At 45.1% G+C, this 12,090-nt stretch overlaps 1 protein-coding gene across 4 annotated transcripts in view; it reads right to left on the bottom strand.

Annotated features, from left to right (window-relative positions):
* Positions 1-12,090, bottom strand: part of FANCA (FA complementation group A) — a 260,177-nt gene that overhangs the window by 234,140 nt on the left and 13,947 nt on the right. For 3 of the 4 annotated variants that reach the window (XM_081017752.1, XM_081017753.1, XM_081017750.1), the window contains exons 14-26: positions 10,421-10,554; positions 9,364-9,474; positions 9,010-9,105; positions 8,685-8,744; positions 6,280-6,368; positions 5,247-5,307; positions 4,971-5,020; positions 4,240-4,316; positions 2,152-2,262; positions 1,149-1,291; positions 811-881; positions 601-700; positions 19-218 (exon numbers count right to left, since the gene is read on the bottom strand). In XM_081017752.1, the coding sequence (XP_080873878.1) occupies positions 19-218; positions 601-700; positions 811-881; positions 1,149-1,291; positions 2,152-2,262; positions 4,240-4,316; positions 4,971-5,020; positions 5,247-5,307; positions 6,280-6,368; positions 8,685-8,744; positions 9,010-9,105; positions 9,364-9,474; positions 10,421-10,554 (1,303 nt within the window). The remainder of the gene's footprint in view (positions 1-18; positions 219-600; positions 701-810; positions 882-1,148; positions 1,292-2,151; positions 2,263-4,239; positions 4,317-4,970; positions 5,021-5,246; positions 5,308-6,279; positions 6,369-8,684; positions 8,745-9,009; positions 9,106-9,363; positions 9,475-10,420; positions 10,555-12,090) is intronic. The other variant, XM_081017751.1, reaches the window with a different exon arrangement.

Here is a 12,090-nt window from a genome sequence, read left to right as displayed (position 1 = left end):
ATGGAGAATGAAGTTTACCTCATGCAGAAGACAATGGACTCTCCTGTCCGGCACACCAATAAATAATCCCAGAGCTCAGTAATTGAAAGACATCTTTTGGATGCAGAGTGAGGAAGCCAAGAGCAGAGGTCCACCTCAGGAATTAAGGACTTGGCTTCATTTAAGTGGATTGCAAAGACAGCCAGGCCAATGATATGAGCATCACTTAGAGAAGGCCCCTGCAAACAGACGAAACATACCCCAATCAAAGCACATGAAAATACATTTTGTATCCATGGCTACCAGTTTCAGTAAACCAGGAGTGGCTAACTTGCAGGCCAACAGTTGTTGGACTACAGTTCCCATAATCCCGTTGGACTACAGTTTCTATAATCCCTGACCATTGGGCCATTCTGGTTGTGGCTGATGGGAGCTGGAATTTAGCAGCATCTGACAGGTCACAGGTTATCCCTGCAGTAAAGCCCAGAACTCAAAGGGGCCTATCTCAGGACCTCAAGCAGACCGACACTCTGTGATGGCAACAGAAGAAGCCAGTTCAATTCCGGTTCTTCAGAGGGGTGCATGCATTAAGACATCAGCTCATCGCATTGGGAAACCCACCTGATGACAGATAAGCTGGCAGAGCCTGCCCAACAAGGATGGCAAGAGTCGGCGGTGCCCACAAACCATTTTCACAAAGAGGGAGGGCCAGGCCCCTTGTCTGTAAGGAATACAAGCCATGCCATCATATTGCTGCCAGGATGAAAAATTATTTATCTCTGTTTAACTATGTTCCAGAAACTTTAAGTACCTAGCAAATGTTATTTTTACCTGTCTGGAGGCAGGAAGGAGGAGGCAGCCATTACACTCTGGCAGAACAATGTCAGAAGAAGATCAATAGCCTGAAAGAGAGAGGCTGGCTGTTGATTTCCACCCCAGGGCCTTTGTATCTGGTGTTGGTATCTAGCAGGCAGAGATACAAGCTCCTACCACGCAATTATGAAGAACTGAGAACTACAATTCTCATATTTTGCCTGACAGGACCGCCACAAATACTGAAAATATGGCTCATTGGTTGGATGGGTTCCCAACATTTTATCTCCGTAAAATGATCCCGTCTCAGGGATGTTTCAGTGAAGCAACTTAGAGCAAAGCACGTCTGTACGCACCCCTTGATCCTGCTTTTCAACTTCAGGAATGGAAAGGTTTAGCTTGATCCTAAGACTCAGGGATGCGGCTTCATCCTCATCTTTCATACGTCCCAGAACGCCCACCAGTTTATCAGAGACCACAGCAATCTGAGCTGGCACCTCTGCAACAGAGAACAACATGACAGAACAGCCAAGAAAGGAGGCGAGAGTATATCCAGCTGCTGAAGTTCCTTAGGAATTTATTTTAAAACCTCATAGGCAAATTGTTCTGCCACCCTGAACACACAGTGCCACCGGCATATGTGGCGTTTGATTCCATCTGAAGGAAGCGGGAAGTTTTAAGAAGCAATAATGTTGACAAGGGAGCGACCAGGTTTAAGTGATGCACTTGAGAACTAGAAACAGACCTCGAGCCATCTAAAGCAGATTAGGCCAGGCCTGCATCTAGCAAGCCAAAAAAGTGGGCAGGTCTTTTTCAGCCAAGAAAAAGCATGTTTGCCAAATACTAGATGCTCGAAATTAAAGTGAATCAGACAACTATGTGCACACACACACACATACACCCCGGTCCAAGATGCAACTCCAACCTGCTTCTCCCAATGGTTTTGCTTTGGCCCACTGCCCAAAATAAGCCACGTTAAGTCGAAGAGGATGACGTAATACCCTGCTGGAGCCCTCACACCACCTCTTCCTGTTGTGGCCACTTGGAGCTGCATGACAGTTTCCACCGCAGCAGTTCCATTTGCCCTTTGGCCACCCCCTGAGTAGGCCAGATTGCACCTTCTGGACTGTCATGCCTGGTTCATCTCACCTTGCCCAACCAGCTACCCCAGGGACCTGCAGAGTCTCCCCCTTGGGGTTGTCTTTTACCCCTGAAGTTGGCTGATGATGCGTGAGGCCCACAAACATCTCACACGTACGACACAGGCTCACGTCATCTGCCAAGGCAGCTTTGCAGGCGCGTTCTGTGCTGTTTCGTCCCCATTCTCTCCCCGTTTGCCGCCCGATTGCCTTCACTTACCATCATGCTTATTCTGGTCTGTAATAAGCAGCCTCAGTGTGTCAAGTTCAGCTTTTAGAAGTTCCAAGGGCTCCCTGAGATCACTTGCCTCAATTTCCATTGATTCATCTGCTGAACACAAGAAGCTGCTGCTGTCTTATGCCAGGATCAAGCTATTTGTAAAGTTAGCCTAGAATTTTCTATTGTGTTTAAAATGTTTCTTACCTGTCCTTCAGAAGGTTCTAGGGCAGCGTACAAAATGGTGCAAGCAATTTACCCAACATACAAACTGCTATATATGACCGGCCAAGACTGCTTACAGGAGCAGGCTGGCGGAAACTCCTCTGCTGAGAGAGCTACACTGGTTGCCAATTTGCTGCAGGACCAGGTTCATGGTTCTTGTGCTAATTCACAAAGCCCTAAAGAACTTGGGCCCCAAGTACCTTAAGAACAATCTGATTGCTTATGCTCCACCTCAATCACAGAGATCCTCTGATGGGCCACTTCCTGGGGTTCCCCACACCCCAGAGGTTTGGTCAGCCTCTGTTAGGGACCGAGCCTTTAGCACAGCAAGCCCTGCCTTTGTGGAACTCCTTGCCACTAGAGGTTTGGCAAGAATCATTCCTGCCAACTTACAGAGATCTCCTAAAAATTGTGTTATTTGGACAAACCTTGTGAATTTGTTTTTGCCAACCAGTATTTTAGTGATGTTTTTATCATTCTTACTGTAATTTTGGATGGTGTTTACCACCTGGTTGTAGTTTTATGCAAGTTGAGTTTTAAAATGTTTAAATAAATATAAAAGCAATATAAAAGCAACAGCAAAATGAAAAAGCAGATTAAAAACTCATGTTTAAAAACTATGGAAAAGAAGAAGAAAGCAGCAGCTCCAATTACAATTCCATTCAAAATGCCTGGGGCAATAGAAAAGTCCTTAACCTTACACACCCCTAGGGTCCCAGGCAGAGAAATGTCTTTCATCAGCACTTGCAGACAGATCCCATTTTAACCAAAGATGCCTGGGGGTTGAACTTGGGATGTTCTGTATGCAAAGTGTGTGCTCTCCACCAATGAGTTATAGTCTTGCTACCCCCTCCTCCCAATGGAAAGTGCATTTTAGTTCAGCCTGTAATATAAACACTGTCAACTTGAATCCCCACTATTTTGATGGAGCAACCTCAAAAGAGCATTTGCAAGAGTAACAGCCCATATTTTTAACGAGGTTCTTAGACAGTATGCAGACTATTGACCTACGGTGACTGACAGCACCACCTCTCTAGGTCTGGTTTAGGGCACTCAACCTAAAGAATGGACTGGAATTTGTGCAATTGAACAAATTTATCTCCACATATGTATCAGTATTAAGCCAGCTCAGCACATCGAAGTCTCCAGGCTAATTTAGCAGCACCGTTCATTAATCCTGCTTCACTGGCGTGATGCCCCAAGGCTACATATAACAGACAGTGATCGTTTTAGAGCTAACAGGCAATGCAATTCCATCAATATCAAGCCAGCTGCATTAAAGGACAAAAGCAGGCTAAATCGTTTTATTCACTTCTGCTACAGGACCAGGAATTTAATGGAACAGCCACTAGGGGCCAGTGTCCCCACTTTATCTGGAACACAAATCATTCCTTTTGATTGCTGCAAGCTGCTAAAAAGCATCACTTCACCCTTGATTTCTGGCACTCAGGACCTCAAGCTGCCCAAGCCTGAGAACAGCACCTCAGTTTTCACATTAAGTAGAAAGGTCCAGAGTTCTTTAGAGGCAGCAGCAGGACGCAGCAGCTCCAGTTCATCTGTTGTCAGAATTGTACCAGAAAACACAGTAAGCTTCTTGCACAGCCCACATTGCAGATTAACAGGCATGGAAGCTCCACACTGAATCACTTTTGTGGTTCAGCAACAGCATCCCCCCCTTTCTCTCTGCAGCAAGGAAAATGCCAGCACCTCCATAATGCATTTCCCCATTACACAACCACAAAGGAGGCACTATCCCTGGGGAAATGCCAACGTTTCGTATTTGTTTTAATACCTGGGAGAAGGTGAGCAAAGAAGCAGCATTTGTTTTGCTTCATTCTTACCACTAGGCAAATAGATCTTTCTCACCCTGCAAGAGCTTCTCTTTAACAGCTTTGCATTCTTCAATATAAGTGGCGTACATGTTCACGGGAATTTTCTCAGCCCTGTTTTAGGAGACAGAAACGTTTTTATGCCACCACTGAACCAGCCTCGTTACCATCATGACGCAGTTGGCATGTCACATGCAAACTATGTTTTAAAATGAGCCAGGGCATGCAGGTGGCTGCCCCTTTTACTGGCTGACCAAGTAAGCAATACAATGGGCCAGAGCTACAAACAGGAAGCTTTCAATTAACATCAGGAAAAAACTTTTTGTTGAACAGAACTTGATCACGATTATGTAGATGGGTGTTGCCCATAGGAAAAGGCATTGCTGGTTATAAAGCGCTGTCTGAAACCTCCCCTGTCATCCCACTTCTCAATAAGTGCAGAAAAGAACAGCCGAAGAAGTGCAAAATGGCTCCAGTATGGAAGCAACCAAAGAGATAAAGACCATTTTGTGCCACGCAGGAACATTTTCTTGCACATGCAGTTAATCAAAGGAAACCTGGAGACCAGGAACAGTGGACCCAAGAGGCAGAGAGGTCTGTGGGGTATTCAGAAGTGTGGTAATACCATAACACCACTGCATTACATGGCTGCAGGCGCAGAGATAACTCAGCATCATGGAAAGTCGCATCAGGTGATGTCAAACGTCCCCAGTATGAAGCCTCTAATACCAAAAAACAATTGCAGCTTTACAGAATCCACTTCCTTACCTCTTAAGGGAGTCTATCAAAGCCATGCGGGAGTCGGGTGTTTCAGGAAGCTGCAATAAAAAAAATAAAAATAAAAAATAGTGTTTTAATATCTGTTTTGACATGGCTGATTTAGATGCACATGTTTTTATGCTGCAGCTCATTCTGAGTGTGAATGTGCTTAATAGAACAGTAACCTATAAGTTTAGGAATAAATAAAACAGAAAAGCAACCAAAACTTTCAAAAAATTTCATTCGTCGCCCAAAATTGGAGGAAACGAAAAGAAGGATGCTCACCACACGTGGCGCAAGTAAAGCAGGAATAAAACGCGAAGTGTAATAGGACCGTCTGAAGATGCTGAAACACAGGAAGGCAGATGCGGTAGAAATTAATCACATCTGGAACACAAAGTGCATCTTGACATTTTTAGGAATGCCTTAAAACAAACCTATTGGTTTTTATTTCAAAAAATCACACAGAAAAACAGTACTTCAAAAACGCAGCATGTGGGCCTATCGTTATGATAACCCATTGATATGATTAGCTATAGGGCAGTTCCACCACAGGAAGGACTACACAACACAAAGCAACCTATGCAGAACCCAGTGAATAAGAATCTAAGAAGAGCCCGGCAGCAGCTGGATCAAACTAAAAAGGGTCTATCTTACTCCAGCACCCTGTTCTCACAGTGGGCAGCCAGGTGTCCCCAAGGAAGACTACAAACAGGACCTGAGCGCAACAACATTTTTTACTTTATTGGGGCATTCACAGGGAGCCAGGCACGCCCTCAGCTGCAGCCCACGGCAGCTTCCTCAAGGCAAGAGGGTCCATACAAGGGCAACAGAACAAGCAAGTTCTGGGCTGCAATCTGAGGGCCACAAGCCCCACAATTCCCCCCCTGCCCTGAGCGAGCTACACTGAAACAAAAGAGGAAATGCACAAGAGGGGGACTGTGCCAGACCAATTGCTGGAAACTTCAAGAGAGGAGAATCCTGCTTGCTGATTTCCCATAGGCATCTGGTTGGCCACTGTGAGAACAGGATGCTGGACTAGATGGGCCAATGGCCTGATCCTGCAGGGCTCTTATGTTCTTGGGGGGATGTTTCCAAAGGATGCCTTTTTAACCGGAGTTGGGGAACCACCATTCATGGGTGTTTGGCTCTTTTCCTCCTTCCACATTCTTTCCAAACAGCTACCAACAGGTTTTATTATTATTATTTTAGCCAGCAATTCCAGCTCTTCTTTTAAAGCCTTTTTTTCCTGACCGCATTGTTTGATATGTTCCTGGAACAGAATATTTTGGGGAACTGGGAGATGAAGATATCATACCTGGCTTCCATCACACTAGTTGGGATCTTTCCAGTGTTTTCAAATATCTGAATGGCCTTTTCAACATCATGAAGTGCCTGGCAGTGTGGCTGGCATACACACAGAGAGAGAAGCAACAGAGGAGAGAAGAAATGCTTTTTATCTCTTTTTGCACAACTGATCCAAGTCTTTCTTTCCTGCTCTATTGTGCTTTGTGACTGCTTTTTTTGTCCCATGGGAGACATGGCCAGTTCAGCTGCATAACAAATACTTGGTGATGGGGAACTAAGACAGCATAACAGGAGCAGAATAAGATCACAGTCAGGTAAAAGATACTCAAGTGTATCTTCCAAATTTCATATATTTTATGCCTTGGGACTTAAAGATTCTGCTGTTAAGTGTAAATGGCTGCTCTGAGTAAAGTCAGGCAGAAATAATGCTGTTTTGGGTCTGGTACAAATGAGCAGCCACAATAAAAACTGCAAACAGCAAGAGCCAAGGAAATCAATTCTGTGACATTCAACAGGGCCCAACAGAGACATAAGAGGAATGAAAAGCAACCTTTCCTGCAGGATACACTGATAAATTGAAATAAGAACTCCCTGAAAACAAACATAGCTATAGCAAACAGCTTTTATGTATCACACTTAAAAGAAAAAGACCAAATTTGTTATGCTGCATTTCCACCAGTAAGTTCCAGCATCTCTGATCAGACTGCAGACAAAGTTGTAGAAATAAATGAATAGAATAATGCTGGTCCAAACTAAACGAACCGGAATGTCATGGTTCGTTTTTGTCATGGAGATTAAAATTGGACCCACTTACACTTTTCTGTCTGCCTTGTACATAACTGCGCAAAAGTTACCAGTCTGCAAACATTTTACATGCCTCGTTCATCTGCCAGCTGTATTTCCATACTAGGTTTCCTTCCTCTGTTTCAATGCTGAGTGCTGAGGAAGTGCTGAGCACCGCAGATCACCTGCATGCAGAGCCGACCCACCTACAGCTACCAAGCAAATGCTCAAACACAAGGCTGCTGCCACCCACCCTTTTTCCCCCTGACCGTGTGTAATTAAAGCTTTTGCCTCCTTTCAAAGTAAGGCCATGAGTTCTAAGCCCTGCGGGCGTCAGGAGAGGTGAGATTCTGAGTAGAGAATGAGCATCAAAAGTGCAGGGGAAAAGGGAGGTGGGAATGAGTGGGACTGCAAGATCAAGTTAGGCCCTTGAAAGACCCCAAGGGAAGCCTCCGAAATTGAAGCAGAAGCCCTGGAGGAATGTGCCCCCACCCCCAAAAAACAAACAAACCCTGAGCTCTGATTAGTAAAAGGGTTTGCCTGCTTCAACATTTGGTAATTGCTCATCAGATGTGAAGCTGAAGAAGGGCATTGATAATGCAAGGTAGTTTTCATGGTGCTCAGAGAGACCCCATTCTTGGCTTAGCTCCCGGCTACCTGAAGGGCCGCCTCACTCCCTCTGAGCAACTTCTTTCTGACCACATTTAAATTGTGCAATTCCCTTCCTCTTCAGGAGGACTGCTGGCCCCTCTCACCTCTCTCAATTTTCTGCTCCCAAGTTAAGACCTTCCTTTTTCAGATAGGCTTTTAATTTGCCTGGTTAGTGCAAAATGGCTGATCCTGCTGCTTTGTGCCGGTCCTATCTACAGCAATGCATAATTTGTTTGTGTTTGATGTCATTTAAACACCAGCCAAAGTCCTTTTTATTTTCTCAGGCCTTTTAATCCTTGACTCATTTACGTTTTTGTGCTGCTTGGTGTCTGTTTTAAATTACACTGGCTCCTTTTATATTACGGTGCCCTAATGTTTTTGCTTTAATTTTTATCTAAATTGCAATTTTAACTTTTTTTAAGCTGCCCCAAAAACCCGTGAAAGTGCAGGGTTACAGAGCAACCAAGCAATAATATAAATAAAATGATAATAGAACTTGAGGTAAGCCACCCTGAATATCAGCTTTTAAAATAGTGGAAGGGTGGAACAGAAATTCTCCAAGTCAATACATGCCCACTTTACCCTTCAACAGAGCCTTTTTACTCCCCTCTCCACCCCCAAGTCCAGCATGCATGTTGCAGTGCTAGTGTTGCAGTTCAGAAGCAACCAATGTGGTGCCTTTCAGATGCTACCCAATTCCAACTACCATCAGTCCCAGCCAGCATGGCCAATAGCCAGGGAGGATGATGGGAGTTGTAGTCCAGCAACATCTGCCTACCCTCACGTTGGTTCTCCATGTTATAACCTTAAGATGCATCACGGTAGCAGTTGTAAGCCTTAAGAAACATTGTAAAGTCATATTGTTAATGTTCTCCCCATGTAACCAATTATTAAGGTCAAGTCTACACTTGAGAGAAGTTACCACAGCAGCAAGTCATAGAAATTATACTTATGGGGTCAGTCCAGGTGGTTCTTGTGTACCTGCACAGCTTCCTTGACAGAAGACAAATCCTCATAGAGACCCATGTCTTCTATTGCTACCTGGAAAGAGTTGAAAGAAAAAGCAGCACAGCTGAAGGCATGGTGGTGGAAAAGGGCAGGGGGCTTAGTGCAAAACAAGACTCATCCCTAGAACTGGTTTCTGACAGCTCCGGGGCTAATCTTACCTTTCGTACCCTGCACAAATGCTGCCAGCATCCCTTGCACATCTGCAAGCGAGGAGGCAGTTTCCAGGTAGCTGGCTGAGCCCCTGCACCTCCCTCTTTAAGAGGCTGAGCCCCAGAAATGGAAGAAGCCCTTCACTGACCTTGAAATCAGCCAGTCGGGTTTTGGCGAGAGTGATGTATTCCAGAAGAAAGGGGCGGTATTTGATGGGTACAAACGGCGGGTGCATGATGTGGACCTAGAGAGACAGTTCAAATCAAGGTTAGGCCAACAGTCATCACGCCCATTGGATGCCCCTAGCAGTTTTGCACATTCCCTCCCAAGGTATGGGCTACAGAGAACAGATGCAAGATTTATTGTACACAAGTACACTACATGCTGCCTTTTTGTATGCATATGAACAAAACAAAAAAGCATAGAGCACTTTACACTTCCTAGAAGTTCAAGCAGCAGTTAAAATCTAAAAATAGGTGGCAAGATCCTGTCCATGTCTCACCTTCAGGTATTGAGGGGCTTCCAAGGGCACCAGCTCCGACAGGAACTTGAAGAGGAAGACCAAGGCCTTCTTACTGCTACTGTGGAAGCCACTGCTGCTCCCAAAGGCAGCCTGGAAAGCGACAGCAACACACAGAAGACTGTTAAACTATGCCCATCACTGAGACGAGGGAATTCATTACTGCAAGATGTAGTGACGGTCACCAACTTAGACAGCTTTAAAAGGAGAAAAGGCAAATGCATGGCGGAAAAGGTGTCAATGACTGTGCTACCTGTAGGACTAGAGCTACTGCACACCACCTAGGAAACTGCCTTATACCAAGTCACACCGTTGGTCCATCTTGCTCAGCATTGTCTACACTGACTGGCAGAGGCTCTCCAGGAGTTCAGGCGAGAGTCTCTTCCAGCCCTAACCTGGAGATGCTGGGAATTGAACCTGGGACCTTCTGCTTGCAAGGCAGATACTTTATCACTGAGCTATGGCCCTTCTCCAACTGGATGGGGAGAGAGCAGGAGAGGGCTTGTGCTCTTATGCCCTGTTTGTGGGCTTAAAAATAATCTGGAGGGCCATTGTAGGAAACTTGCAATCGGCTATAGCGGGGGGTGCGAACCTGTGGCCCACCAGATGTTGCTGGACTCAAAATGCATCATAGTCCAAGAAGAGTTAGAGCCCAACATCTTCTGTGGGGCCACAGGTCCCCCCCCCCCAGCACTCTTGGGATTCTTCTATGGAGCTGGTCCAGCCACTTTTCACTCCAAGTTTGATTTATAATGTTTTTACATTTTGAGTTTTCTGTTCCGCATTCCCTTTGCCATTTGGATAAATGAAGGTGTGGGTTGAACAGCAATGCCAAATTCCTGCTGTGCTAATGCAGCCTTGCTCCATTTTGATTTCAGACCCATCCCAGCCAAATGCAAAGCACCTTCAAATCCTAGTTTCTGGTACAGTAGCTCACTCCTGTAGAAGCCTGGATACCCTTCAAGACACACACACACACACCGTCCTTGTGTCTGGCATTAACAAGTTTATTTGGGAAGCGTCTTCCATTTGCTCTTACCTTAAACCATTCTGCATAAGACATGAATATCGCAGGGCCTTCCAAGGCTGCCTGGCGGACTATTATGAATGCGGTGATCATGTTTTCCAGGTCATAGTCCTCAAAGGCTTTTCTCAACAGGCGGTCCAGGAGGTCTAGAAGAAGCACAACAAGATCTCCAAAATATTACATACCTATGGGGAAACCTGGATGCTAATAAAAAAACAAAAAGGCAACCCTCTGTTAAAAGATCAAACAAGACATTGAATACCCTTGTATTATAATTTTTTTGCAATTAAAAAATGCCAAGGAAATTGCTGTAGACAATAACAGACAACCCCGTTGTCTTAGTTCACAGGCCACAGTAGCAAATGTGCTACTCTTTCCCACTGGCCCAAAGCAACCCAATGAGCTTCATGGTTGTATGGGGATCTGAAGGTAGGTCTCCCATCTAGTCCAATGATCAACACCAGAGCTCCTGTGTCATATCCCTCAGCTGACAGATGTGTGGAGGGTGCGTAAGAAAGGTCATTTTTTTGCTGTGATATGGCTATTGTGGAATAATTGCTTATCATCATCATTAAACACGTTTAGCTGCCTGGTAAAGATGCAGCTCTCTCAGGAGAGTAGTTGCTGATTTCTGCTGATGCTGCTACTACAATATGGGGAAGTCCTTTTCTTCTTCTTCTTGCAGACTCCTATCACATCTACTGCTACAGTGTTGTTGCTTTTAAGTTTAAATCTTCACTGAGCATTTTGATTTGATTGTTTTTACTATTCGCTAACTTTAGTTTTGGATCGGTTTTCAGAAGAGCCGGATATGTGTATTTTCTTTAAAAGTAAGCAAACTCATACAATACTGATCTCATAACTACTTAAAGGGTTTTAAAGCTCCAACATTATACAACCACATTTAAATCTCTATATATTAATGCTCATACCTGAGCATGAACTTCCAGCCTTCCAAAGGTAATGGAAAAAGCCGTTCTCTGCAGAATGGGGCCCTGGGAGATACTGCAAACATATGAGCATATGCCCCCTCCAGGTGGCAGTTTAAGCCGCAATTAATAGCAGTTTAAATAGTCTCAACATAACGTAAAAGGTAAAGGTAAAGGGACCCCTGACCATTAGGTCCAGTCATGACAGACTCTGGGGTTGCGGCGCTCATCTAGCTTTATTGGCCAAGGCAGCCGGCATACAGCTTCTGGGTCATGTGGCCAGCATGACTAAGCCGCTTCTGGAGAACCAGAGCAGCACACGGAAATGCCATTTACCTTCCCGCTGGAGGGGTACCTATTTATCTACTTGCACTTTGTGCTTTCGAACTGCTAGGTTGGCAGGAGCAGGGACCGAGCAACGGGAGCTCACCCTGTCGCGGGGATTCGAACCGTCGACCTTCTGATCGGCAAGTCCTAAGCTCTGTGGCTTAACCCACAGCGCCACCCGCGTCCCTTATAATGACCCACAGCTAAATTAAATGTTGACCACCTGCGTCAACATAATGACCCACAGCTAAATTAAAAATTCAGAGAGAGAGAGAGAAAGAGAGAGAGAGAGAGAGAGAGAGAGAGAGAGAGAGAGAGAGAAGAGACTTGGCAAAGCCATCCAAGTCAAACTAATAATATTTGGCAGAGAAGCCAATATTATTTGCGAATATTTCTAAAACACGAACAAGCAGCTGTGAGCATCAG

This window comes from Podarcis pityusensis (genome assembly GCF_964106645.2).
Source record: "Podarcis pityusensis genome assembly, chromosome: 8".
Taxonomy (NCBI): Eukaryota; Metazoa; Chordata; class Lepidosauria; order Squamata; family Lacertidae; genus Podarcis; species Podarcis pityusensis.
Note: the sequence above shows the minus strand (reverse complement) of the source record. Positions and strands in the feature narration are given on the sequence as shown.